This window comes from Triticum urartu, chromosome 4A, assembly GCF_056163025.1.
Source record: "Triticum urartu cultivar PI428250 chromosome 4A, HENAU_Tu73, whole genome shotgun sequence".
NCBI lineage: Eukaryota > Viridiplantae > Streptophyta > Magnoliopsida > Poales > Poaceae > Triticum > Triticum urartu.
In genome coordinates, this window is record NC_141876.1 from 139,379,700 (window position 1) to 139,407,446 (window position 27,747).

The 27,747-nt window shown below is 45.2% G+C and overlaps 2 protein-coding genes across 4 annotated transcripts; both read right to left on the bottom strand.

The window, feature by feature from the left end:
- Nucleotides 1–1,977: 1,977 nt before the first annotated feature.
- On the bottom strand, nt 1,978–21,366 carry LOC125551038 (long chain acyl-CoA synthetase 6, peroxisomal). 3 transcript variants are annotated; one of them, XM_087518021.1, is made up of 24 exons: nt 21,092–21,366; nt 20,861–20,930; nt 20,618–20,695; nt 19,265–19,336; nt 19,091–19,172; nt 18,837–18,942; nt 18,680–18,756; nt 17,926–17,970; nt 17,740–17,826; nt 10,586–10,675; nt 10,404–10,483; nt 10,211–10,304; nt 9,766–9,854; nt 9,584–9,672; nt 5,379–5,508; nt 5,179–5,297; nt 4,599–4,722; nt 4,409–4,495; nt 4,130–4,233; nt 3,967–4,013; nt 2,784–2,870; nt 2,592–2,678; nt 2,387–2,519; nt 1,978–2,271 (listed from the first exon to the last, which is right to left on the bottom strand). In XM_087518021.1, exons 1-23 carry the CDS (start codon nt 21,210–21,212, stop codon nt 2,424–2,426), a joined length of 2,061 nt encoding a protein of 686 aa, XP_087374147.1. In that variant the 5' UTR covers nt 21,213–21,366; the 3' UTR covers nt 1,978–2,271; nt 2,387–2,423. The 3 variants fall into 3 exon arrangements, with proteins under 3 accessions (XP_087374147.1, XP_087374146.1, XP_048570146.2); XM_087518020.1 differs by having other exon boundaries at nt 3,967–4,052; nt 21,092–21,364; XM_048714189.2 differs by having other exon boundaries at nt 3,967–4,052; nt 20,861–20,921; nt 21,092–21,363.
- LOC147975148 (uncharacterized) lies at nt 10,682–17,732 on the bottom strand. Its single transcript, XM_087518019.1, has one exon. It carries the CDS (start codon nt 16,501–16,503, stop codon nt 13,114–13,116), a length of 3,390 nt encoding a protein of 1,129 aa, XP_087374145.1. The 5' UTR covers nt 16,504–17,732; the 3' UTR covers nt 10,682–13,113.
- Nucleotides 21,367–27,747: the final 6,381 nt, after the last annotated feature.

Below are 27,747 nucleotides of genomic sequence, written 5' to 3' on the forward strand. Positions count from 1 at the left end.
GTCTGGTCCATGACTAACAGGCCGGACGTCCAAGGACCCCTTAGTCCAGAACTCCCTCAATCATCAAGACCATGCATGTGTAGCTGGGCTGGCCACGATACAATGTTATGGCCCTTACCGGGACAATGGAATGGATACCAATCTTCATGGCTCTCAGCACCTCGTCTACACCAACCAGATACCCCAACAACGTGCCTTTTTCTATGCATGCGCCGGAAACCAACCTGGTGAACGTTGGGCACATCCCACATACTCGAAGACTGCAACGCCTCTAGTCACACGCGGTTTTGGCAAATCAAATTCCTAGTGGCTTAACAACCAAGGCACCTGCTGAAACATACACCTACATGCAATGCAACATAGACAACAGATGATGGGACGTGACACAACAGCACCGGCACCACCGTGCTATGTTTGTCAGGCCCTAACCCAGCCATGACAAAAGGGCAATAATGGCCCTGTTAGCAGCCGCGAAGATCGCACCTTTACAAGCTAGCGCGGACCAACTTTCACCATATGTTTATCGCCGTGGGCCTAAAACATCGTGGTCGTCGAAAACTCGCTGCCGAAATGACAAAAAAAGAGAGGAAACGGTGTGTCTTGCGGCGCCATGATGAAAGAAAAAAGACGTCAAAGAAAACACGAGCGCGGACAATGGAGCAAGGGAGCTAGCCACCAAAACAGAAACGGAATGCGGATCGGGGACGAACTACAAGCTTATTGAGGACGGAGAACAAGGAGACATCACATCTGTGTGAGAAGGGAGAGGCCGGTGACGTGTTCGACCGTCGTCGACGGAAACGAGCAAAGAGCACTCCAAAGCGAAGAGCTGCAAGGAGGGAGGCCAATGTGTGTGGTGTCCGACATGCGGCATAAAATAGCGAACTTATAGAAAAAAACAACCACCTTAAGAAAAAGACCAAACAACCCTCGAGACCGCATTTGGATGTGGTCGGGCGCTAGTCTGCCAACCTCTTGTCGACGCAACCCCTAGCCGGATGGCCTTCATGGCCAGTAGCCTTGCCAACCACTGGTCAGACGACCCTCATGGCCGGTCAACTTGCCGTCGCGCCCCCTGACTGGATGGAACTCTTCAACCACCCGACTATCACACGCCAAGCAGGGTGCACGCGCATGCCTAGCTGGCGTGAGCGAAATAACTCGGCAGGGGGCAACAATGCTGACAAGTAGACCCAACCTCGCTCGACACGTGTGACATCGCAGCGTGCGCGACGCAAAGCCCTGCAGGAAGGTGGACCCGAGCTCACCTGTGGCTCATGCGTCATGGTCCCTTTAGAAAAACTAGACAAGTCCATGACAGCCTCATAGATCGGACAACAATGAGCGCGCAAGGGAGCTAACTGCATGAGGCTCAGACAAAACAGATGGTGCGAAGGGCACTCTCAGGCGGCGAGGGTCCCCTGAGGCGGGTACTCCCAACATAGTTTATAGGAGTAATGCCTAAACTTCGGATATGAAGTTTCTACACCAGGCACAAAATGCTCCTGGTGTGAACAGTGAAATAAAGAAAAATAGAAAACAAATGCAAATAATTCTGGATTTTTTTGGCATACTTTAAGAAATATTTGATGTGTATACAAAATTTCATCACAAAATTACATTGGTGGAAGGCATGGTAAAAAAACAAAATCGATGCTTTCAAAATGTTACTTTCAAACGCGTTTTGGCGCTCTGATTTTGTTTTTTTTTTCACGACTTTCCATCAATGTGATTTCTTGATGAAATTTTGCATGCACAACAAGTTAAAGATGCCAAAAAAATCAGAATTTTTTTAAAACTTTTTCCTATTTTTGATTTTACTGTTCACACCAAGAGCATTTGAGCTCCGATGTAGAAAGGTACTTTCACTAAACTTCAAGTTTCTCTTTTACTCCCTCCGTCCTAAAATGTAAAACGTTTTTTGACACTATCATAGGTTACATGTTCTGGATTATTCTAACTAAAAATATCAAGACGTCATGTGGTTATCATATACTACCACGCACAGCAGCTTAATTCCTGATTTTGCGTACACTTGGCTTTTCTTGTAATATATTGCACATACAGCAGATCAAAATTAGGGCACCAATATGTTATTCTATATATCTTTACAACGGCAGGATTACATGAGTGTATATTGTAAAAAAGGGAAAAGAAGTTAAGAAAATGCATATGCTGGGCTCATCCAGTTATACTTGACCACGGTAATCAAATTAACTGCACCAAGCACTTGCCCAGGCTGTTGTTGATTGGAAAGATTAGTTTTGGTTCCTGCACATGGGAGGAACAGGTTCAAGAATCATCATCACATTGCTTGCCGCGTCAGTACAAGACATCCACTTATTTCATGCTATGAACTGAACAATTGTAAAGCTTAATCTCCTACCTTGATTGACTGCTTATTTTGACCATTACTTGTGTAATTACAACTTGGGCTTGGCTGACTCTGCATCAAGCAATTGTGCATACATATCTGTGATTTCTTTTGCAAAATACGCCTTTGCTTGCGGTCTTTTGACCTACAAAAGTATGGAAATGAAGTGTCAGCATTCCTGCATTTCAATCCACTTAAACAGAATTGATGGGCCTACCTTGAATGTTGGGGTGAGGAGGCCATTTTCTAGTGTGAATGGTTCAGCAACAAGAGTAACAGCTTTGACAAACTCAAAACCTCTTAGCTGATACAACAATAAGTACAGAAATATCATCAGGAATCATTCGATCACGTCCAGAATAGAGAATGTTAGTTATGGAGAGTGTGCAGCAACAGTTAAGAGAGGGACCTGTGCTTCCTTCCCAATAGAATCCATGTCAGCCAGCACAGCAGCTCTTGCTCTAGGATCAGAACAGAGCTGTCTTAAATCCTCATACTACAGGTTAGCAAGGACAAATTAGGCTGTGTTTGATAGCAAACTATTATAAAAACCAAAGTATTGAAAACTACAGTAATTTAATCTGTAGGTACAGAAAACCACAGTTTTGATATAACAAAGTATTTTGAAGTATTGGGAATACTGTGGACCTGTTTGGCAAGAGCTTATATGCGCCAACGAAAATTAACTATCTCGCCGTTTGAAGCAGTTGCAAACGCTCGCATTGCTAGCTAGCTAGAGTTGCAAGCTGATTAACAGCCATGCACAAAGCACCAGCATGCACAAACTAGTACGACCACGGACTAATTGAACGGACGGACAAGCTCGATGCATGTTACACTCACCAAGGATGCAATCGAACTAGTACAACGTACTGGCGCGGAGCAACGACCTGACACTCCGCAACACGGCTATGCCGGCGGCGCACCACGCAAAGTGGAGCGGCGCATGGACGAGAGCGGCTTGGTCATCCCGGCCAGGCCCATCATGCAGAGCGAAAAACGGATTGGACGGACACGACTTCCGGGAAAATCGGAGGAAGCAGCGGGAGGAACCTTTTTGATTTGTTCATGGCCGGTGAACAAGACAGCCTCCACAAACGACAGGGCGGCGGCCGCGGCCAAGGATGGGCTCGTTCTTTTCACATGCTCTGTTTTAAAAAAAGAGGCCCAGGGTTGTTTTTTTATGCAGAGAAAATACCGTGGTTTAGGGAATACTGCTGTATTAATATTGCAGTTTTGTGTGGTTGCCAAACAGCTCACAGTAATTTAAACTGTGGTAATCATAAAAACTGTTGTATTCTCATAATACATAGAGCATAAACATGCAACACAAATATCTAGAGTCTCATTTATAGCTCTGGTTTTGGAAATAGGATCTCTATTTTCGTAATTATACATAAATCACTGTTTCAGTATTCATAATCTGGACCCACGAAAGAAAAAAGTATACATAATCCGAACATACAAGGAAAAAAAATTGATGGTTTACACTTCCAAATAATCGGTATTTTCTAGTTAGGGTTACTCTGATTATGTGTTCTTAAGAGATTAGGAGAAGGTGATGCATGTATGCAACAATCAACGAATATTACCTGGATTCCTTCTAATGCAGCCCAACTCTTCAACACCTCTGGCTCAACTGCAACAACGGCAACTAGGCAAGAATTAAAGCTATCGCCTGCATCCAGACCAACATATTCAAAATATGCATGACCAACATTAATAGTTACAGCAAATAGAAAACCATGATATTACCATATACAAAGCACTGGGCAATGAACTTGCACTTGGCATAAACATTCTCGATCTTCTCCGGAGCTATGTATTCTCCTTGAGCTAACTTGAAAATGTTCTTTTTCCTTGAGGTACGGAGATATAAAAAATAGTAATTTAGGAAGAGAAGCCAGACTAAACAGAGTCCAGGGGAAAGACATGCGGAGAGTATATAAACAACAGACAGATAAGATGCAATACATACAGCACTCAAAGTAAAATAAAAGCCTCATGGAAATATGGAGTGTCTTTCAGTTTTACCTGTCTATAATCTTTAGGCGCCCTCCAGGCAGCCACAAACCTATGTCCCCAGTATGCAACCAACCATCCTCATCAATGACCTCTCTGCTGCATGTTACAAAACACATCCGTATATCACTTGACAAATTATATGAGCCATTTATGGAATCTTACTTAACAAAAGGTAAACAGAAGTAGGATATCAAGTTACGTTTGAACTTCATCTTTATAGTAACCCTGGAATATTATAGGTCCCCGGGCACATATTTCTCCACGAGGGTATGGTTGATCCTCAGATGTGTAGTTCATTTCAGGGACATCCACAAGTTTAACCTCTGAAAATGAAAACAGGGTTTACATTATGAAAGCATGTGAGTGAGCTGTGCAAATATTACGAAACAAATGGAACACGGCTTCATTTGTTACATGAGTAAGAATATTTGATATCTTTCACAACAATTAGACTAATTTAATTCAATCCAATCAGCATGCAGAATCAAACAAATTGAAGAACTTAAAAGTAACTCCAAAACAAATGCCAAACACAAAATATAAAATAATGATTATATGGTATAAGTTTCTTTGATGCAACTATTTTTGTAGTAACCATCAGCTTTCAAAATATGACCATCATTGCAAAATAATCAAATCCATGCAAGTGTGTCATAACTTTAGGGTGGCTTCTCTGTATACTGTTATTGCATTAAGTTGGCCTCATGGGCAATTAGCATCTGTATAAGCACAACTATAGCCAAGCATATCTGATTCCGCGCCTGAAAAATGGAGCTTACCACAAGCAGGATTGGGAGATCCAACATGACCAATTGATATATCACCAACATCCATTAAAGTAATGACACAAGATGTTTCCGTCATTCCGTAGCCTTCAAGAATATCACCACCAAAGCATCTATAAAAGAAAGTGTTATGATTAATAAAGCCAGGTTCTTCATCATGCCACACTAAGGGAGGGCAAATGAAGTTAGCTTACATTCTGAGGAATTCCATTACATCTGGCGACAATGGAGAAGCACCTGAAGACATAACCCTTACTCGTCCACCCAGCCTAGCTTTTATTTTGTTAAATACCAGCTTATCCCACACTGGGGATGGATTCCGTCCTAATGACATTAAGAGTAAAAATATTCATTCATTATACGTATTGGTGGTAAATAAGATTGAATCAAATGATGTTCAGTAAATGCTAAAATGCATCTTTCAGTACAATGAAAACTTCTTGGTAATTCAGATACTAGCTCAAGTTTCAGTGTATGAGTTACATGCTTTAGTGTAACTAACCCAAGAGGATTACTAGCTCAAGCTTCAGTGCACTAACAATACGTGCTCTGTGATAGGAAACTCTGAAGTCATTATAAAGGCTTCCAGCTTCCGTTTCCCGCGCCTATAACCCTATTTCATTTCACAAATAGTGACCTACATGAAGATCATTTGCATATCAGTGTCCAAATGGCTGACTGCACCGTTTATGTTTCTCTTGCCAGCTATATTTGACGATCACGTAATCAGTATACATATACAAGAATAACAAAGCCTTTCAGTCCCAAACAAGCTGGGGTAGGCTAGAGTTGAAACCTATAAGATCTCGAAACCAAGTCATGGTTCTAGCACGTGGATAGCTAACTTCCACGCACCCCCATCCATGACTAGTTCTTTGATGATATTCCAGTCCTTCAAATCCTTCTTAACGAACTCCTCCTATGTCAAGTTTGGTCTACCCCGACCTCTCTTAACATCGTCAGCACGCTTTATCCGTCCACTATGCACATGCACTTCTGGAGGCTTGTGTTGTATATGCCCAAACCATCACGGACGACGCCGGACAACCTTCTCTTCAAGCGGTGCTACCCCAACTATCACGTATATCATCACTCTGGACCCGATCCTTACTTGTGTGACCACCTATCCATCTCAACATGTGCATCTCTGCTATACCTAATTGTTGGACAAGTCGCCTTTTAGTTGGACAACATTATGCGCAATACAAGATCACAGGTTGAATCGTCGTCCTATAGAACCCGCCTTTTAGCTTTTGTGGCACTCTATTGTCACAGAGGATGCTAGAAGCTTGGCTCCACTTCATCCATCCAACTTTGATTTGATGGCTCACATATTCATCGATATACCATCCTTCTGCAGCATTGACCCCAAATATCGAAAGGTGTCCTTCTAAGGTACCACTTGCACATCAAGGCTAACCCCTCCTCCTCGTGCCTAGGAGTACTGAAACCGCATCTCATGTACTCAGTTTTAGTTCTACTAAGCCTAAAACCTTTTGATTTCAAAGTCTGTCTCCATAGCTCTAACTTTCTACTAAGCCATGTCCGACTATCGTCAACTAGCACCACATCATCCGCAAAGAGCATACCACATGGGATATCTCCTTGTATATCCCTTGTGACCTCGTCCATCACCAAAGCAAAAAGGAGGACTCAAAGTTGACCCTTGGTGCAGTCCTATTTTAATTGAAAAGTCGTCAGTGTCGCCATTGTTGAAGTGTATATGTGGATTGCCTAACCCTTTCCATCAGTTCAGACTTTGGTTGTGGTGGCTAGTGCATGAAGATTAACATGGTATCAGAGCCTAAGGTCTTGAGTTCAAGTCCTGGCTTTCACAATTCATGTTACGTTGGCTAGTGCATGAAGCTTAACATGGTATCAGGGCCCAAGGTCTTGAGTTCTAGTCCTGGCTTTCACAAATTACGATAAATTGTTGTTGCCCCCTTTGTGTCCACGTATAGGCCTCTTGAACCATACCTCTAAGTCTATTCACGTGTTGACTTCCTGTATCACACGTGAGGGGGTGCTGAAGTGTATATGTGGATTGTCTAGCCCTTTCCATTAGTTCAAGCTGATGGGTGAACTGGTGAGGTGCATGACTTACAACCAAGAGGTTCAGGGTTCAAAACCCAGTAAACACAATAAATAATTGCGGCTACCCCCACTCCCGCTGCCCATGTCATAACTCCAAAGGAGCATAGACGTGTTGGAGTGTAATGTCCGACCCTCTCCCATAGTTCAAACTTTTCCTTGCATTGGCTAGTGCATAAAGCTTAACAGCCATCACTTGTCTAAACACTTAGGAAGAATTAGTATTGGTCTAGGAGTCCTTATTAGACTATGTTTACTTTCCTTGCACCTCAAGTCTTATGTAATATATATATGCCCTATGGGCTATGTAATAGAGATAAGTTGCATCATAACATGGTATTAGAGCCTAGGTTCAGGTCTCCTCCGGACACCGCAACCCATCCCTGCTCTTCGATCGATTTTTTTTTCGGTCTGTACGATCCGCACATCTCCTGTGCTCATCCGGTGAATTCTCTCTAGATCCACCTCTTCTCGATGAAGATTTCCTCTGCTTCCGCTCCAAGACCTGGTGTGGCTGTCTCCTTTGACCCCGGTGGAACTCCTCTGCATCAACTTGGGCCTCTACACGCTGGACAGCCACGACTCCATTGGTGCTCATCCAGGCTGTTGTCTCCGCGTGGCCGTCGGGGCGCTGCATGTCCCGCACAATGACGTGCCACCCTTCTCCAGGATGCTGCCTTCGATCCGTCGGTTGTTTCCCAGGCCAGAAGGTTCCTGATCCATGCTCCCAAGGCCGTGGTCCAGATCCCATCACACATGACGTCCAGATCGTGGCCCTCGTAGGCGCCCTTTCCAGATCGAGGCTGCGGCCGTTGCGTTGCTGTTCCGCCTCCGAGTGCGTCCCACGCAGCTGTCTCCCGCCGCCCGCGTGTGCTCCTCTTGGCCGCCGTTGCCTCTGCTCCGCACGTGCGCTACTTGCTGCTGCGTGCTCCCTTGGCCGCATCGGGTGCTGTTCTGCTCCCGCACGCCCGTGTGCGTGGCTGCTGCTATCTCCTGCTACGCTTGCTGCTGCTTCATGCTTGTCTGCGCTGGCTGCTGCTAAACCATGTAGCACTCGTGCATCTCTGTTTGCTGTTTGCTGTTTTCTTAATTACCATTGGTCCTTCTCGTGAGCAGACGTATTACTTGCACTAGGTTCTCTACAGTTTATTTTGCAAACACGATGGCTCCTGCATCTACGTCTCGTGTGTGTTTTTTCTTTCTAGTTCTCTTTGTTTTCTGGTGTATCCACCAAATCCGTTGATATTTTGTGTTCCTTATGCCATGCAAGTCCACCATACCTTTGTCCGTCAGCCTTTCTCTGGTCCTGATCCTTTGTATACAACTTTTGTGGCCTACTTGCCCTTGTTGTTTTTATAGGATTTTCTGGACTCTTTCTTCATTGTCGATCTATGCCCATTGTGCCTTAGCCGCCGAGCTTCTTTCGCCGTCGGTTGTTGTGGGCTATGATTTTTTATGCAATGCTTTATACCTCTGATGTGCCATCTCTTCGTTACCCTTTCGTCTTGACTCGATAGGTTTTGACGACTCTTCATGCTACGACGACACTTTCAAGACGCGGATTTGGATTATCATTTTTTTTCTAGTGTTACACTTCTTCAAATGCAATGCTATTGCATACGCTTTGCATTTGAGAGGGGGGGGGGGCTTAGGAAGAATTAGTATGGATCTAGGAGTCCTTATTAGACTATGTTTACTTTCCTTGCACCTCAAGTTAATAGAGATAAGTTGCATCATAACAGTCACAACATCATCGTACATGTCCTTGATGAGGGTAATGTACTTTGTTGGGACTTTGTGTTTCTCCAAGGCCCACCAAATGACATTCCGCGGTATCTTATCTCTCCATAAGTTGTCGTACCAAGAAAATGGCCTCCATAATCGACCTCCCAGGCATGAAACAAACTGATTTTTAGTCACGCTTGTCATTATTGTATGGCTTATCATCTTAATTCCACGGTAGTCAGTACAACTTTGAATATTCCCCTTGTTCTTGAAAATTGGTACAAATATACTCCGCCTCCATTCTTCGGGCATCTTATTTGACCAAAAATGAGGTTGCAAAGCTTAGTTAGCCATACTATTGCTATGTCTCCAAGGCCTCTCCATAACTCAATCATTATAAATATGCCCTCTGGAAATCAATTTGGATAGAGAGAAAAGGGAAATCCTAAGTTGATGACTAAAGTGTGACTTGACCCTAATGATCTCTTAAGTCCAAACTAATAATGGATGACTGAAGTGGGCATATTTAAGCTTTTTACTTATATATGTGACGGAACAAAAGAATCTTTAACCAATTCCTTACCATTAATAATAGCTTGCCTCTTAGCATTATATGCAGCATGAAATAATCGTTCTTTCAACCCACCAGACTCCTTCACAGCATTTGTAATTCTGCATAAATAAGCCAAACATATGGGCGGGTACTATCACATATGATACCAAAGAGGAAAAATATAAAAAAAATACTGGTTTAGTGATATTTACGCAGCATAAATTTTGTTATATAACCGGGGAACACTCGCAAATACTGTTGGTTTCAGAGTATTAAGATCATCCATCAGCTTCAAATTATCCTGGAATGAATGAAAAATACTCATCAAAAAGATGAAAAGAAGCCAACATACAATGTATACACACTACAATTATTATCTTGGAACACGAACAATCCTCCAAAGGAGACATTAATGGTCTTTAGTTAAACAATAAATGACCAACAAGTTTGGTAGAACTATTTACACTAGAAACAACTAAAATGTGAACCAACGAATTTGATAATCCACTTCCAACTTAAGTCTGGCAATAACTTATAGAAGAACTGATTATCACTTAATATTGGATGCTTATCAAAATTGTTCTACACGCAGTTATTTGAATGATAATACAAAGCCATTCGTAAACACATTGTCCTAAATAGTCCAGATCTACATACCCCTTGGTAGAACCCAACGGCAGCACCGCGATGAACGAGCCATATTTGGTTAGTTCTCTCGTAGATGTGTGCCAAAGGTAGATATGAGATGTACCTGGGGAGAATGGCGAGTGGTGTTGTCAATAATGTGAACAGATATAAACTGAAAACTGCACAGGAAAACAACAATTATAAGTTAAATTTAAGATCTCACACGTCCGAGGGGTAAAACTTAACGCCCAAGTCCTGGCCTGCTACATTTGCAATGAAATTCGCATGAGAAAGAACAGCTCCCTGAGAAAAAAGATTGGCCTCCAACTTTAAATATCTGAAAAATTAGGGTACAAGAATCCGACTAATGGAGCAAACAAATCATCATAGGAATGAATGTTTTACTTTTGGTGTGCCAGTAGTGCCACTAGTGTAGCAGATAGTGGCAACATCTTCAGGTTTTGGAGGCCGAAAGGGTTGGGGACTCATATGTCCCTGAGTTAAAAAAATAAAAAGAAGTCAATAAATAAATAAAAAGGGGGACCAGTAATAGGGATGAGCATAAAGCTAAAAGTGGTGATATCCTTTATTCAAAATCAAAGCAAATAAAGTATGGATGGTGGTTACACATAGGTTTTGCATTTCAAATCATATTAAATGAAGTTAACATGTTAAGCTCAAGCATGAACAAATACAATCGGTGAATGTTAATGTGTATGTACAGTTGCAACTTATGAACAACTTTGTCCAGAACGGAATTAATATACAGACCCACCACCCTTCGTAGTCATGCAAGATTGCAGTATACACTCATTTGGTCACATGTATTACAATGGAAGTAAAGAGTCAATGTATTTGAGCACACTTACATATTATGTCATGCAAGATTAGTCAGGATATAAGTTGCACATTCTGCTTGAGCCCAATACCGTACCTCATATCATGTGCTGACTGCAAGGCTTAATAAGGTACTAGTCAAAAATCTGAAATGTATAACGGCAACCTAAGTGCAAAGCTATCGCTCAGTCCCCACCCCAGCCCGGAAGGGCACTGCCTCTGTTATAGTGCTGGTGGCCTGGTGCATCTGGAAGCATTGGAACACAAACATCTTCAACGGCGCCCAGCCAAGCTTGGCTCTGTCAGGAACCTGACGATGATCGGCTCAATTTAACACTATCTCACCAAGAAATCCAGACGAAATTGGCCGGCAATTTAGGGTTTGTATTGCTCAAGGAAGGGGAAAGTAAGGTAGCACGCCACAGGCGGCTTTAGGGCAAAGCCCGATACAATAATCCTGGTCCAAAATGAGGAGCGACTAGCGGCTTTATAGCCATTACAGAAGCAGAGCGAGGAAGAAAGTAGAGACAGAGCACATGCCGCTCTGGAAAGCAAACAGTGACTGAAGAAGGCCTTGTGGCCGTTAGATTACAAAGGGACGATCGATAGCAATCAGCCTTGGCGAACCGGTAACTTCGCAGGAGAGCCAGGGGAGAACAGGGGAGAACACTTGTATTTCTTCAGTTAGCAGGGAACGGCGTGACAATTCCCCCCTATTAAGACTGAGCTTGTCCTCAAGCTTGAAACGATGGAAACACCTTTTGAATGAACGCAGAGTCTTCCCAGGTGGCAGCTTCAACTGGTAGGTTAACCCATTTGACCAGCCATCGGACCACGGGTATGCTAATGTTGCCCTGTGGTCTGGGTATCAGCTTCCTGTCCAGAATTGCCTCCGGCTCCATTCTGATCATGCCATCTGATCCCACCAATGGTAAGTGCTTGGACGGAACCACTTGTGGACCAATGTGTTTCTTGAGTTGGCTCACATGGAGGTGTCATGTAGTTGACTACCTTCTGGCAGCAACAGTTTGTAGGCAACCTTGCCGATCTTCTGAAGAATTCTGAATGGACCGTAGTACTTGGAGTGCAGTTTCAGATGCCTGTGCAAACTCAGGGATGTATGCCTGTAAGGCTGTAACTTGAGGTAGACCATGTCCCCTTCAGAGAACTCCCTTTCCTTTCTTTTCTTGTCAGCATAGTGCTTCATCCGAGCTTGAGCTTTGAGGAGGTTTTGCTTGATTATCTCTAGAGCTACCTCTCTGTTCTGAAGGAGATTGTCATTGTCCTCACATATGGTGTCTGGTAGGGCAGATTCTGCAATCATTGGGGGAGGGAATCCATATAAGGCCTGGAATGGTGTCATTTGTAATGCTGTGTGGAAACTAGTATTGTACCACCACTCAGCCAGAGATAGCCATCCATGCCACTTCTTTGGCTGCTGAAAACACATGCATCTGAGATAGTTCTTCAAACACTGGTTTACTCGTTCCGTTTGGCCATCAGACTGTGGATGGTAGCTTGTGCTCATGTGGAGTTTGATCTTGAGGGATTTGAACAATTGTTGCCACAAGTGACTAGTGAATATCATGTCTCTGTCAGTTACAATGACTAGGGGCATGCCATGTAACTTGAAAACGGTATCAGAGAAAGCCCTTGCCACTGATTGGACTGTGATGGGGTGTTTCATTGCTATAAAATGTGAATACTTGGTGAATCTATCCACAACCACTAGGATCAAGTCTTTGTTCTCAGACAGGGGCAAACCCTCCACAAAATCCATACTACTGTGTGCCCATGCAAAATCAGGGACTGGCAATGGGTCTAATAGACCAGGATAAGGACAATGTTCTGCCTTGTTGAGCTGGCAGACTGGGCATGCTTTTACAAAGCTGATGACATCTTGCTTGAGGCCCTGCCAGTGGAAGATGAGCTTGACTCTCTGGTAGGTTGCCCTTTCCCCAGAGTGGCCACCTAGCTCAGAAGCATGGAATGTTTTTAGTATGTCTTGTCTGAGAGCAGTAGCTGTGCCCACCACCACTTTGTTATGGAATCTAAAGATGCCATTCTTGTAAGAGTATGCATTTGAGCTATCTTTGCTAACAGCACTCAGCTATTAACTCCTGCACTTTTGCATCAGACTTGTAGCTCTTAACTACTTCCTGTATCCAGGTAGGAGTGTTGGTACTGACAGTCAGCATGGACACCATGTACTTAACTCTGGACAAGGCATCAGCAGCTCTATTTTCCTTCCCCTTCTTGTACTCCACTCTGAAGTTGTATCCCAATAGTTTGACAAGTAACTTATGTTGTATGCCCTCTGTTAGCTTTTGCTCTTGAATGTACTTGAGGCTTTGTTGATCAGTTCTAATCACAAGGGAAGTGGCCAGGAAGTAGTGTTTCCATTTCTTCACTGCTTCAATAATTGCGAGGGCCTCCTTGTCATATGTGGACATAGCTGCTGCTTTAGGTCCAATAGATTTGCTGAAATATGAGATAGGCCTTCCTTCTTGCATCAAGACTGCTCCCAATCTGTATCCACAAGCATCTGCTTCCAGAATGAAAGGTTGAGTGAAATCTGGCAGGGCTAGGACAGGTGCATTAGTTAGCTTGTCCTTCAGGGTGGTGAAAGCTTGTTCTTGTTGTGCTTGCCAGGAAAATGCATCCCTCTTTAGGCAGTCAAACAGGGGTCTGCAAATGATGCCATAACCCTGGATAAATCTTCGATAGTATCCACTCAGCCCAAGGAAACTTCTTAGCTCAGTGACATTTGTTGGTGCTGGCCATTCTTGAATTGCCTTGATTTTTGCAGGGTCGGTGGCCACTCCATCCTTGCTAATAACATGGCCCAGATATTCCACTTCAGATTGACCAAAGGAGCACTTGTCTAGCTTGGCATACAGCTGGTTTTCCTGGAGTATGGCAAATACTTTGGACAAATGTACCTTGTGTTCCTCTAGGGAGTGGCTGAACACTAGGATGTCGTCAAAGAAAACTACCACAAAGCTGAAGGGACCAAATAGGAAGTTCATGAGGGCCTGAAATGTGGGAGGGCCATTAGTGAGGCCAAAGGATAGAACCAGGAACTCAAAGTGCCCTTGCAGCGTGGAAAATGCCGTTTTGTAGATATCCTCTTCTGCCATTCTTATTTGGTGGTAGCCACTTCTTAGGTCAATCTTGGAGAAGATCTGAGCTCCCTTTAGTTGATCCAGCAAGTCTTCAATGATGGGGATTGGGTATTTGTTTTTGACTGTTACGGCATTGAGTTTTCTGTAGTCAATGCATAACCTCCATGTGCCGTCCTTCTTTTTCACTAAGAGCACAGGAGAGGAAAAGGGGCTGGTACTAGGCCTGATGAGGCCAGCCTTTAGTAGGTCCAAGATGATTTTCTCCAATGCTTCTTTCTGATGGTGGGGAACTCGGTAGGGCCTCTGGTTTACAACCTTTGCCCCTTCCACCAATGGAATTCTATGGTCGCAAGGCCTGCTAGGAGGTAATCCAGTAGGTGTGGAGAAGACTTTCTCGTATTCTAGGAGAACTGGTTGGAGCTCGGGGGGCACTTGTTGACTTGCTGCGAAGAATTCTGAACAGGCAGTAGTAAATAAGAAGAACCCACATACAGCCTGCTCCATAAGCTTGTCAGCAGTGTCTATAGTTTCAGGCGGTTGTTCCCATGGTATAGTCTCATCTACAAAGGTCACTTGTGTCTTCTGTGGTGTTGTGACACTCATCTCCATTAAGATGAAATCCATTTGTATAGGACTATACTTTTTGAGCCAATCGACCCCCAAGATCATGTCATAACCTTTAAGTTCCAGAACTCTGAAAGTGTCTGTAAACTGGTGGCCTTGTATGGTATAAGGGCAGTTGTAGTTTGTAAATTCACTCCACAACACTCCTCCACTGGCCACAAGTACTTTGATTTTAGGTGTGGACACTGTTGGGGTGGGTAACTTTGCTGCCATCTCGGGGGATACAAAAGTTGAAGTGCTGCCACTGTCTACCAGGGCTGTTGCAGTGGCTGTACCAACCTTAACTGTAAGGATGAAAGTGTTTTTAACAGCTCCAATGCCCATAGCAGCATGCATAGACACCTGCAATATTGTTTCTCCTGGAGGTGCTTCTACTTGTTCCAGCTCTGGGTCTTCAAAGTCAGTGACAAATATGGTTTCAGATTGGTCCATTTCCTGGGCTTGCAATGCTTGGATTTGAGCCTTTTGACTCATCTTACAAACTTGTCTATGTCCTGGTACCCAAGGCTCCCTGCATTTGTAGCAGACCTGGTTCTGCTTTGCTTGTTGGATCACTACATTTCTGTTGAGTGTGTTCTGAGGGACTGGTTGTTTAGGAGTGTCAAAAAGGACCTGCCTTTTGGGTTGGGGAACATAAGCTCTGACAGTAGGGGCAGATTGTGCTTTTTCCATACGTCTAGCATACCACACTGCTGTCTGCATATCCTTGGGTTTAAAACACTCCACATGCCCTCTGATGTAGGGGTTTAGGCCATACATGAAGCTAGTGACATAATAATCATCAGGGATAGCTGGGTTTTCTCTTCTCATTATGTTCATTAGTCTCTCAAAGTCTTGCACATATGCAGCCACAGTAGATGTCTGTTGTATGGCATGAAAAGAGCCTACAACCTCACATACAGAATCCACTGCAAATCTGTCAGACAGGTAAGAGCAGAATTTATGCCAAGGTACATTGCTAGGGGCATATCCTGTGCCTCTCCACCATTGCACAGCAGGCCCTTTCAAGTAGGATACAGCCAATTCAGTTCTGTGCTCAATGGGCGTCCTTGCTGCAGCAAAATATTGGTCCAAGTTCTGAATCCAGGAGTCTGGGTCTTCTCCTGTAAATTCAGATAAGTTCAGTTTTGCTGGTTTGACAGTGAGCACATTTCTTCGTCCATCCACCGGTGTATTAGGTCTGGACCTTTGAAAGTTAGCTTCCAGTTCATCCTCATCTGCAATGACTTCCACATTCGCTGGCGCTTGACGATTTCCTTGCCCTACAACAGTTGCTTGCTCTGCTCTTTGCTGGCCAAAATTGGGGTGTCTGTAGGGAGCTTTGGCCGTGCCATCAAGGTTCAGTTCCTTGCCATTAATTTCCCTTAATGTTGCTGTCCCAACTGCTGAAGGAACATTTTTATCTGGCATAGTTACTGACGGGGGAGTTGGCTGGTACTGCTTGGGGCGCCCAGCCGGAATAACAGGTGACTTGTTTGGGGCGTCCTTCTGTGCACTTGCCTGGGCAGAGTGCTCATCCGTCACTTCTTCAGGTTCAGGCTCTAAGAGGAGACGCCTGAAATTTTCCTGGATCTTGTCGAAATTCTTCTGCATAGTGGCAAAGTTCCTGTTGACCATACCTTGAAATTCTCTGAACTCCTTTCGGTCCTCCTCTTGCTCGCGCTGCAGCGTCTTTATATCCAGTTCGAGCGCATCCAACTGGATGTCAGCCGAAGTTGCAGATTCATCGATGGCCATGGTTGCAGAAGGAAACGAGCCCCTTTCTACAGAGCAAGGGTTGGGACGGGAGGGATTTTTCGGGAAGGACCCCGCAGGTACCGCAGTCTACCGCCGCCTACACCGCCGCCTACGCCCGCCGCCGGTGATGCATGGTAAGATCTCAGGGCCTGGGGTTTTACCACCGCGAATTACTCGCCGGCAACCAGGTTGAGTTCTTGACTGCACCCGAACTTTTGCCTCTCCGGCCGCCACCACGCGCTCGCCGCCGCCCAGATCTTAGCTCTTTGAGGGATTTTACGGTCGCCCAACCTCTAAGCTGTCAGAATCACGCCACCGCCGAGAAGGGACTGGCTCACGATACCAATTGTCAGGAACCTGACGATGATCGGCTCAATTTAACACTATCTCACCAAGAAATCCAGACGAAATTGGCCGGCAATTTAGGGTTTGTATTGCTCAAGGAAGGGGAAAGTAAGGTAGCACGCCACAGGCGGCTTTAGGGCAAAGCCCGATACAATAATCCTGGTCCAAAATGAGGAGCGACTAGCGGCTTTATAGCCATTACAGAAGCAGAGCGAGGAAGAAAGTAGAGACAGAGCACATGCCGCTCTGGAAAGCAAACAGTGACTGAAGAAGGCCTTGTGGCCGTTAGATTACAAAGGGACGATCGATAGCAATCAGCCTTGGCGAACCGGTAACTTCGCAGGAGAGCCAGGGGAGAACACTTGTATTTCTTCAGTTAGCAGGGAACGGCGTGACAGGCTCGCCTGTTTGAGTGACCAAGTCGGAAGACAGGCAAGGGGTGTTGGGGGGTGGAAAGGGGCTGGCCGCCCTGCTACCGGTAGCGACGGAGTCTAGCGGCTGGGGTGTTGTGTTGTAATATGTGGGTGTTGCCCATTGTTGGGTTTGTACTAACTCTTCTTCTGTCAATGCATCAAAATGCAAGGCTTTTGCGTTTTCTCATGGAAAAAATTAATGCATATTCTAACATAAGCATCAGCGAGATGTGTCAGTTTTGTACCTATCTGCGAAATGATTCCACAAAAACCAACTAAGCCCGTTCCAGATTGATGTCGGCAATAATGGCTATAACATTAATATTTCTCAACTCCACATACACATAAACAATGATTTACCAACTAGTTTAAATGGTATTGTGTTGACTGGCAACATTCATGAAAAGTGACCTGTATGGTGTTAAAGGATCCAACAAGGTTTGTACAGGAAAACTCAATGATTATTCAGAAAGCCCACCTGTCTGTGTAGCATGGAGTAGGTTATGATTTCCATTCCAGCAGCTGCAGGTGAAGATGGCATATTCTCATCGATTCCACCAACTACCTAAACAGAAAATATTAAGGAAAGACTAAGAATGAAGGTTTTTTAACAATCATGGGTTTTTCAAATTGCATATCTTAATCGTAAATGATCTGCACTTACCACGATAAGGCGCACACAAGGCATTTGAGTTATAAAGCTTAACAACTGAAATGAGCAGACAAATGTAAGTCAAAATAAGTTTAAATTCATATGTTTTTGAGTACTTCCTTATCAGAGCCTATCTCATTATACAGTGCAAAGCTAAATGCAAGCTGATGTGTATAATATGATTTAGCATCTCATATAACATACTAGAATTAAATTAGGATTAAAGACCAAGTCAAACCTATTGCCAGATCATCGCACACACACAAAAATTGTCGCCAGATCAGACCCCAGTACCCAACACTTCGGTGATGCATGTATGCAGATATGATCCAGAACTAACGGCATTTGATATGCATTCATAAACTATACGAGCTTTTGACACTATGAAGCACTCCTGAGAGTGAGTATATGAGATATATATAAACAAAGCCCCGAGTAGGATAACATCAACACTAAAAGGAAGACTCAGTTTCCATTTACCAGGAGTGTGCTTGCCAGTTGCAAGCCTAGCTAGGACCAGCATGACAAAGAAAGCTGTAAGGGATGCCCCTACAGTATAAATAGGAACCCAAATTCACATCCACGAGGACTTAAATCCATGTAGCGGGATTGGACATCCACTCCCCCAACCAAGTGGGCTAGGCTCACTTTCTACCAGTGTGTCAATGTAAGGTTACAGGTTATTCAGTGCTCTTCTATAAGTGATGTTTTAATGTATTGTACAAACTAGGAATAGTCTAGGTTTGGATAAATCATTGAAGCTCACAGTGCTTAGTGTTTGAGGAACACAGAAGATAGCCTCTACTGATGCATGATTCACAATGAACTGAACTGCATCTGGACCTGTAGACAGTAAGAAAAACAAAATCAGTCTCTAATATGATTAAAGGGAGAACAATGATCGTTCTGTGCTGTGGACATACCAAGAGTATCATATAGTGGCACAGAAACATATGAATACGCAGAACAAGCATTGTCAACTATGGTCCACTCAGGTCTGTTTATAAAATACAGACCAACACGTGCGCCCTGATTCAGATCAAAAGAATACTCGAAGGTAAGTTGAAACAAATTCCCTATAGGGCAATTCAAGTGCTATTTCAAGACATCAACATCTACAGCTTTATCTGAACAGAAAGAAAAGGATAAGTGCCTTTTTCAGACACTGATGGCTCACTTTAGGTATTCCATGACAAATAAGACCAGAACCTATTGCAGTCCTGCTTGTGCCAGCTTCTCCATAAGTCATCCATTTGTAGCTGTAATGTTATTTCTCGCTCAAGAGCTAGGATAAGATAAGCAACACTACAAAAGGTAAATTTAAGGCATGCATCAGATAATTGACCCTTACTCTCCAATTGTTCCATCTGCATGGACCCTTGTACCTAGGTATCTACAGTCTCTGAAAGTCTCAACTGCATTTCTGTCCAATTAAAGATAGCAAGGACACTATACATGAGAGATTGTTAAGGTACTGCGATTGGAATAATATGAAATACAACCATATAGACACATTAGGAATAGCTAGAAACTTTTTGCATGGCACACTGATAGTCCATACTGAGGGTCACTTTAGCCAAACATCCCATCAGCCCAAGGTTTTCAAAAACAAGTAAGACTATGAATATCATATCATTGAGCATTTAATTTTCTTATCACCAACTTAGGCTGCACCAACTCATTTTGCCAGTTTTAAACAAAATCTTCAGACAAAAGCTTCTGTATTATATTCAAGTTATTTAGCAGCTCTTGATTAGCGGCAAGTTTCCTCTGGCAGCAAAACTAAGAAACCAAGAAAAAGAGAGTCCCAACTTGCATTAGGTTGTGGTTGTCGGACGCCCCTGATGCTCTGATTAGCTTTCTGGCTACCGATTGTAATCCTATCAGTAACTAAATTAAGCTCCCTTTTTCACCGCAAAAAAAAATTGCATTAGTTTGTGCCAAACCCATGGATTTGCTACTCAATAGAAACAAGCGCATTAGAATAACTTCAATGGCACTTCCGGATTGTATCGCTTTCTGTGAGCTCTAGGTCGCCCTGTGCTGTCATAAGACTCTTTTTTCTAACTTAATGAAATGCACGAGAACATATTCTCTCAAAAACAAAGAAAAGAACTACAGTGATAAAAAACTGAAGTGATTAACACCAAGGGTTCTACCGGCTAGCACCATGGGCAGGCCAGCCTGGGATCGTATCCTCACTCCTGCTTTATTTAGCCAGTTGGCTAGTTTCTCCTAGCTACCATTCATATTTATTTTATTTTTGATAAATAACTGAAGTATTTTGTCAACGCCGCCTATGTCTTCTAGGCATAGCCGGTCCCAAGCCCGGGTAAAGGAGGAGGGTTGTGATAGGCTTGGTGAGCCAACGTAAAAACTAGCCAATCCCATGGGTATGAAACCCATTTGAGCGAGAATAGTACTAGGATGGGTGACCTCCTGGGAAGTCCTCGTGAAAGGGTTTCATATCTAAGGGTTGTGATAGGCTTGGCGAGCCAACGTAAAAACTAGCCAGTCCATTGGGTATGAAACCCATTTGGGCGAGAGTAGTACTAGGATGGGTGACCTCCCGGGAAGTCCTCGTGAAAGGGTTTCATATCTAGCCTACCCCAACTTGTTTGGGACAAAAGGCTTAATAGATCTTATTGATCTTATTATGACTGAAGTATTTTGTCAGGAGAGAAATTAAGGTGAGTATGCTTACACAAAGTTATCGTGCAACGTCCCAATGTCTGGGTAGTCTGAAAATCTATCTATCAGCGTTATAGGTGAATGTGCAGATCTGCAGAAGATTAGAAGCGCAGTTATGAGTCACGAAATAGGCAGAAATGCAACATAATAACATTATAGTTCCTGAATGTGCAGATCTGCCAAAGATCAGAAGCGCAATTATGAGTCACGACATAGGCAAAACGCAGCATAACATTATACTGCCTCAAGAACCTACCGGTACACGTTCCATTTTCCAGTCTGCAACTTCTCGGGGAGGACAGCGCTGTAGCCAAGCACTGGAGAAACTATTTGCGGTAAGTTTCTGACGACCGGTAAGCTATATTTGAAACAAATGGAAAAAAATCCCTGTCGCTCGCTCTCTTGGCGGTACTAGTACGGCAGTGCCGCCCAGCGAGTCAACGGCGGGCAGGGGAGGAAAGAGAGAGGGCCTGGGATGCGTGCGTACCGTGGGCGTACTCTCCTGCGGTGGGATTGGGGGCGAGGCTATCGGAGGTGCGGCGGGCGGCGGTTGCTTGGGGCTGGAGGTGGGCGGAGACGGCGCGGAGGCGGCGCTCGGTTGCGTCCATCGGTGGGTTTGCCGTCGCTGGCGCTGCTGGGCAGGGTAGGTGGGGGAGCGGAGCAGAGGGGAAACGGAATGTGTACCTCGTCGGAGAAGAGCGGAGACGATGGTGTTTGGGCAAAACGGGCAACAGAGGAAGAATTTCTTCGAACTAGATGATACCCGCCCGTTGCTGCGGGAATTGGGAATTAGTTGCAACATACTATATGTTATTAAGATTTGTTTGTATGGAAGATGAATATTTAATATTAAAGAGAACTAAAAAAGAATATATGTATAAACAGAATATAAGTAGGATAAGAGAATGCATAATTACATGTTTTTTTAGAAAAGGAGGATGTACCCCGGCCTCTGCATCTGGACAATGCATGCAGCCATATTATTAATTAATTCACAAAGACCACGTAAGGTGATACATCAATAAGCCTGAAGCCATCATCTTGGCAACACGATTGCTACTCCTATCCTCTTGATGAAGACGTGACAAATGTTCGGGCCTAATACCAAACAGACATCGCACTAAAGCCTAACATCTAAAGTCGGGTGTCCCCTCCAAGCCACTACCTGGATTGGGACCCACACCGGTCAGGCACACTCCCAATGAGCACCGCAGGTTGCCAGGGCTATCACCTCCATCATCCCTCGGTCCAAACTCAGAGCAAAACGGTTGCACCGACCTTGCCAGGCCTCTCTGCCATCAACGCCACCATGACGCCAGACAGCTTCCTCCTCCTGCGCAAGTCCATCTCCAAACGCGCCCATCGCCGAACCTCCGCAACGCCATGCCGCCAGGATCCGTCGTCGGCCTCGTGGTAGATGTAACACCGCTCCTCCTCTTGTCCCTTCCAGGCAGCGCGTGCTCCAAAATGATGCCCCCAGGAGGGACAACGGCATCGAAGTTGCCATCATTGTCCGATTCGGTAGTCCCAAATCTAGGGTTTCCCCCGGAGCTCACATCGTCACTGCTGCTGGGGCCATGCGGCGCCCACCACCCATAGCATCTCTCGCCCAACCATCTGAGCCTCCCAAGACGGCGCCTCCGTGGAGGTTACGACGCGCAGGGCGCCACCACCGCCCAATTCAGACTGAATTTTGGACTTTCGTCTAGGAGGGATTCGGATATGGATAGGAGGAACCTCGGCTTCGCCTCCAGGAAGGGTAGCGGCATCGACGGACACCGTCAATGCCGGGCCGGACCAGCCGGCCAAAGTTTCCTTCGGTCCCCAACCTATACCACCAAACCTCCGACTGTTCCGGATCCGACAGCGAGACGAACCGAGACCAGCAGAGATGCAAGTGCCATGGGACTCAACCCACCAGGAAGGAGGATCAAGAAAGACAGCCGACGTAGATCTCCAGGCGCCGAATCCAATGATCCGACGAGGCCAGCGGCGTAGACGACCACCCTGCGCCGGCCGACAACATCCAAGCGCCAGATCCATATGGATCCGGCCTGAAGATGGCGGCGCACGCGACCATCCGATCTGAAGACCACGCATCCACCACCTCGTCATGGAGTCGCATCGAAGCCGCAGCTGCCGCACCGCGTCGCCGGCACCGCAACGCGCCGCCGCCAAGATGCTCGCCCGCCGTGCCGCCAGACCCCGTGATAGCCCGACGCCTCTACACGATTTGGTCGTCCCGCACTGCCCACGGTGCTCCAAGGGGTAGAGATGCCCCGCCGCTGCCCAGCCGGCCGAGCTTTGCCCGGCGGCGCTGCGGACGGCGACAAGGAGAGGTGGAAGCGGAGGAGGGCCGAGAGGACGGCGGCTAGGGTTCCCCCTGGGTCGCCCACGGGGGTTACATGTTGTGGTGGGCTTCTTGCCCACTTTTAGGAAATCAAACCGAGTAGATGTCTTAGCATAGTAACCAGTGAGGGTGAAATAGAGAGAGCATCTTGCATGCCTGCAGTTTTGTATGGTAAAATTCCACTAGTTTTGTTCACACCGCTGTTCCCTGACAACTTTGTATTGGGAGGTAGCATTGTCCATGGAATTAACGGCTAAGAATCGAAAGATGAGAAAGCTTATCAGCAATATTCTGAAGAAAAGGAAAATAAGTTCAGAGATAAATGCCCAACCTGCAGTAAACTATTAGTGTATCAAAAACATGTGTTAGAGATAAAAAAAATATGTGCAGAATTACATAGGTAAAAGGGGTGCAAGCAAAATATGCATGTTATGTGTACATGTTATTTTGGAATGAGACAAAATTGTCTGTAGTATGTCACAATGCAGGTGCTTTGATTAACACTAGTGGTTAAGTTAAGTGCTTCTTGAAAGTGGTTGAAGTGTTGCAATGATAAACATTAGATGGATTGAAGAGTAGATAGAAATATCCATCCGCCATATGTGAATGATGTCGGCCGTCATTGTTCTGCAAGGTCATATTAATTTGGGAATGAAAGAAAAGAATGCCTTGACTGCATACTGCAAGCATACACGAATAAACCAAGTTATTTCAGATTGTCGCATAGAGATAATAAAGTAATTCTAGGCATCTATTTGAATGTTATGTAATCATTCAGTTCACTTTTCTGTTCGAGTTTTTTGCAGCTACCAACCCTTTTCTGTTCATACAAATCTGAAGTTTCATATTCTGTTTACAGAACTTGAACAATCATGCAAGTCTTCAATTCCCTTTTCATTTGGATGCAACTGATACCTTATTATAGTTTTAAAGAAATTTGATGTTGAATCATTGCTATATGAATTCTGAACATATACTCTTAACTTGTCCAAAGTGCGTTATATATAATTCACTATTATGACATTCATATTTAAGCCACTCACTTATCATGCCATCTCCCAACGGTGAGCCTTTGAATATATGCTAATGAAAATATAGCCAAATGGGTTATACATGGACAATGTATATGGAAATTAAATTCATGCATGAGAAGTCAAAGCAGCAAACCTGAAAGTGACTGAAATTTGGACTCATAAAGATTAGTCAGGTTCAAGAATAGAGAAATTTTTCGTCAATCATTCCAATGCGGGATACTGATTCAGGATCAAAGTTGCCGGTCATAAGTGTTGTGTGGTCATACTGATTTTGGTAAAATATTCCACTTTATACCTGCAAGGATGAATGAACCAACCATGTTATTTATGAATATTTAGATTATAATATAGAAATCTAGAATAGGTTATCTCATCATATAGTCATATTGTAGATGGCAAATCAGTTCTTACCTCCGTGGGGTAGATGAAATAACAGGTGGCATTCGGACGACTGCTAAATCAACTGATGAAAGTGCACATGGCCATTCAAAACAACAACAGTAATGGAAAGAGATGCTTCTGGATGCTGAATAGATAGATTAGAACTAATATATGCCATCTTGATTACGTAGTGTGTGCAGCATATCATGCCTCTGCATGGTGGTCGGAGGCATTCAGTGGCCTAGGGTCGAGGCGAGGTTGCGGCTTAGCCGGCGCGGCCGACCGGCCAGGGGAGATAGGCGACCCTGTGTGGACACACAAAGAAGTTGTGGCCGGCACGCCGGCACGAACGGCCGAGTGAAGAAGCAATCCAGCTTTTGGTTTATCGGACGGATGGGGGATGGTAGATAAGACCATGCATCGCTCCTCTTATTTGTCTTGTCGGTTACGGAATAGGAATAGGAACAAATGTGTGTTACAAAGAAATTAAACCACATGATTTGTTAAAATAAAAACTAAAAGAATTGTTATGTGGCTGAGATGTGGGGAAAAGGTGCTGGCCAGGGAGAGAGATAGTTGTGAACTTGTGATTGGCTGGTATCTGATGACATGGCATACTGAGTTGCACCATTTGCATGTTAAGAGAATACCTTGTAGTGGGGAGCAACTTCTTAAGAATGTAAGATTTGGGCACAATTTGTTAGTTCTTTTTGCCTTGATACTGTCGCAACTACTGTTGGTAGATGTTGGTGCGTTCGATGATGAGGAGGGGTGATTCTTCCTTTGCAGTGACATCATCTTTCCTGTTTTCTTCGGCGACCTCCTCGTCGTACGCTCAGATTCGTGATGAGTCGTATTCAATGTCTGATGGGAGCACTGCCTCCGTCCCGTACACCATGAAGAAGGGCGTGTAGCCGATGGATTTGTTTGGGGTTGTGCGCAGGCTCCAAGGAACGGAGGGGAGCTCTTCCACCCAATTGTTCTTTGCCCGAACGAGTGGTGTGATGAGACGTGGCTTGATGCCTTGCATGATCAGCCTCTTAGCTCATTCTATCTGTCTGTTGGACCGAGAGTGTGCCATAGATGCACAATCTATGTGGATCCATCTTTGGTGACATAAATATTTGGACATCGAAGCGGTGAAGTTGGACCCATTATTCGTGATGATGCTATGCGGGACACCGAAGCGGTGAATGAGGCTGGAGACGAACTTGAATGTCAACTCGGCCTCGGTGTTTGTCTCCGGTTTAACCTCGATCCACTTGGTGAACTTGTCGATTGCCACCAACAAGAATTTGTGGCCTCCTGGCGAAGGCGTGAGCTTGCCAACCATGTCTAGCCCCCACACCGTGAATGACCATGTCAATGGGATCGTCTTCAGTGCTGAGACCGGCGTGTATGTTTTGTTGGCAAAGCGTTGGCATCCCTCGCAGCTTCGGACAATTTCCTCGGCGTCACGCATTGCGTGAGGCCAGAAGAAGATGTGGCGGAAGGCCTTTGCTGCAATTGTTCGGGGGGCTGCGTGATGGCCGCAAGCCCCCGCGTGTATTTCTTCAAGGAGCTTCTTGCCCTCCTCCTGTGTGACATTGCGCTGGAAGATGCCCACTTGACTACGCTTTGTATAGCTCGCCATTGATTATTGTGTAGGCCTTGGAACGACAGACGTGCGACGGGCATTCGTTTTGTCCTGTGGGAGCTCACCCTTGGTCATATAGGCGTGCAGTGGTTGGAACCAGTCTTGGGTGTGGATCACCATTACGGCCTCCTCTGATATGTCTGAGGGTGGTGGAGTAACCTTTGGAGCTGTGCTTTCTGAGGTGTCGAGGTCTGTCGTGGTTGTGTCGAGGCCTTGCATCTTGATGGATGGCTTATGCGGTATCTCCAAGAAGGTCTCATCCGGCATGGGCTCTCTTGACGACCCGGTGCATGCGAGGTTACCCATCGCGATGTTGTCACTTCTTTTGACATGTAGTTCTAGTCCATCAAACTTTCCGTCTAGTGCCCGGGCGGCAGCCCAATACGTTGCCATCTTGGGGTCCTTAGTGTCAGATGTTTTCATGACCTGCTGGACCAAGAGGTCGAAGTCGCCGGGGTAGATGAGACGTCGAATGCCCATGGAGGCCGCAATCCGGAACCCGTGCAGAAGGGCTTCATATTCTGCTACATTGTTGGAGTCCCCAAAATGGAGTTGGATGACGTAGTTCATTTTGTTGCCTCTCGGAGAGACGAGGACCACTCTGGCCCCAGTCCTTGTACGGTCATCGAATCATCGACATACATAGTCCAGTACTCAAGGTCGGTGTGTCTTGGGGACCTGGTGGGCCTCTGTCCATTCCACCAGGAAGTCGACAATGGCAAGATTTGACTGTCGTGCACGGCTTGTAGGAGAGCTCAAATGGTAGAAGTTCGATCGCCCATTTTTCCACGCGTCCCGTGGTGTCCTTTGTTGTTGATGATATCGAAGAGCGGTGCATGGCTGACCACCGTTATTGGGTTGGCTTGAAAGTAGTGCCGCAGCTTCCTTACGGCCATGAACACTCTGTATGTTATCTTCTAGTAATGTGGATACCTTGTATTGCAAGGCGTTAGTACCTCGCTAACGTAGTACACTTGATGTTGCACGTGGTGCACTTTTCGGCCTCTTCTCGTTCCACAACAATGACCATGTTGGCCACTTGGGTGGTTATTGCGATGTACATCAACATGGGCTCTAATTGGGATGGGGAGACTAGGAGCGGATTTGATTGTAGTAGTTCGTTGAGGTTGACGAATGCCCGCTTGGTCTTGTCGCTCCATTAGAACTAGTCGCCCTTTTTGAGAAGACGGTATAGGGGGAAGCCTTCTCGCCTAACCGTGAGATGAATCTACTCAAGGACGCCACGCATCCTGCGAGCTTCTGTACGTCACGTACTGTCTCCGAGGGCTCGAGATCCACTATGGCTTGTTTCTTTTCCGGGTTTGCCTCTATCCCTCGCTGGGACACAATGAATCCCAGCAACTGCCCATCATGGACCCCGAAGACACATTTGTCGGGGCTTAACTTCATGTTGAAAATGCAGAGGTTGCTGCTGGAGGTCGGCGAGGAGGCTTAATCCCTGCTTGGATTTTACTACGATGTTGTCGATGTAGACCTCCACATTTACTCTGATCTATTTATTGAAACACTTCTACACCGCCCGCTGCTACATAGCCCCCATGTTTTTGAGGTCGAACCGCATCGTGATGTAGCAGAAGGGTCCATATGGCATGATGAAGGAGGCCGTCTCCTGGTCGGACTCCTTCATCCGTATCTGGTGGTATCTGGAGTACGCATCCAGGAAAACATAGGCGTTTGCACCCCGCCATGGAGTCGGTTATCTGATTGATCCTGGCTAGCGA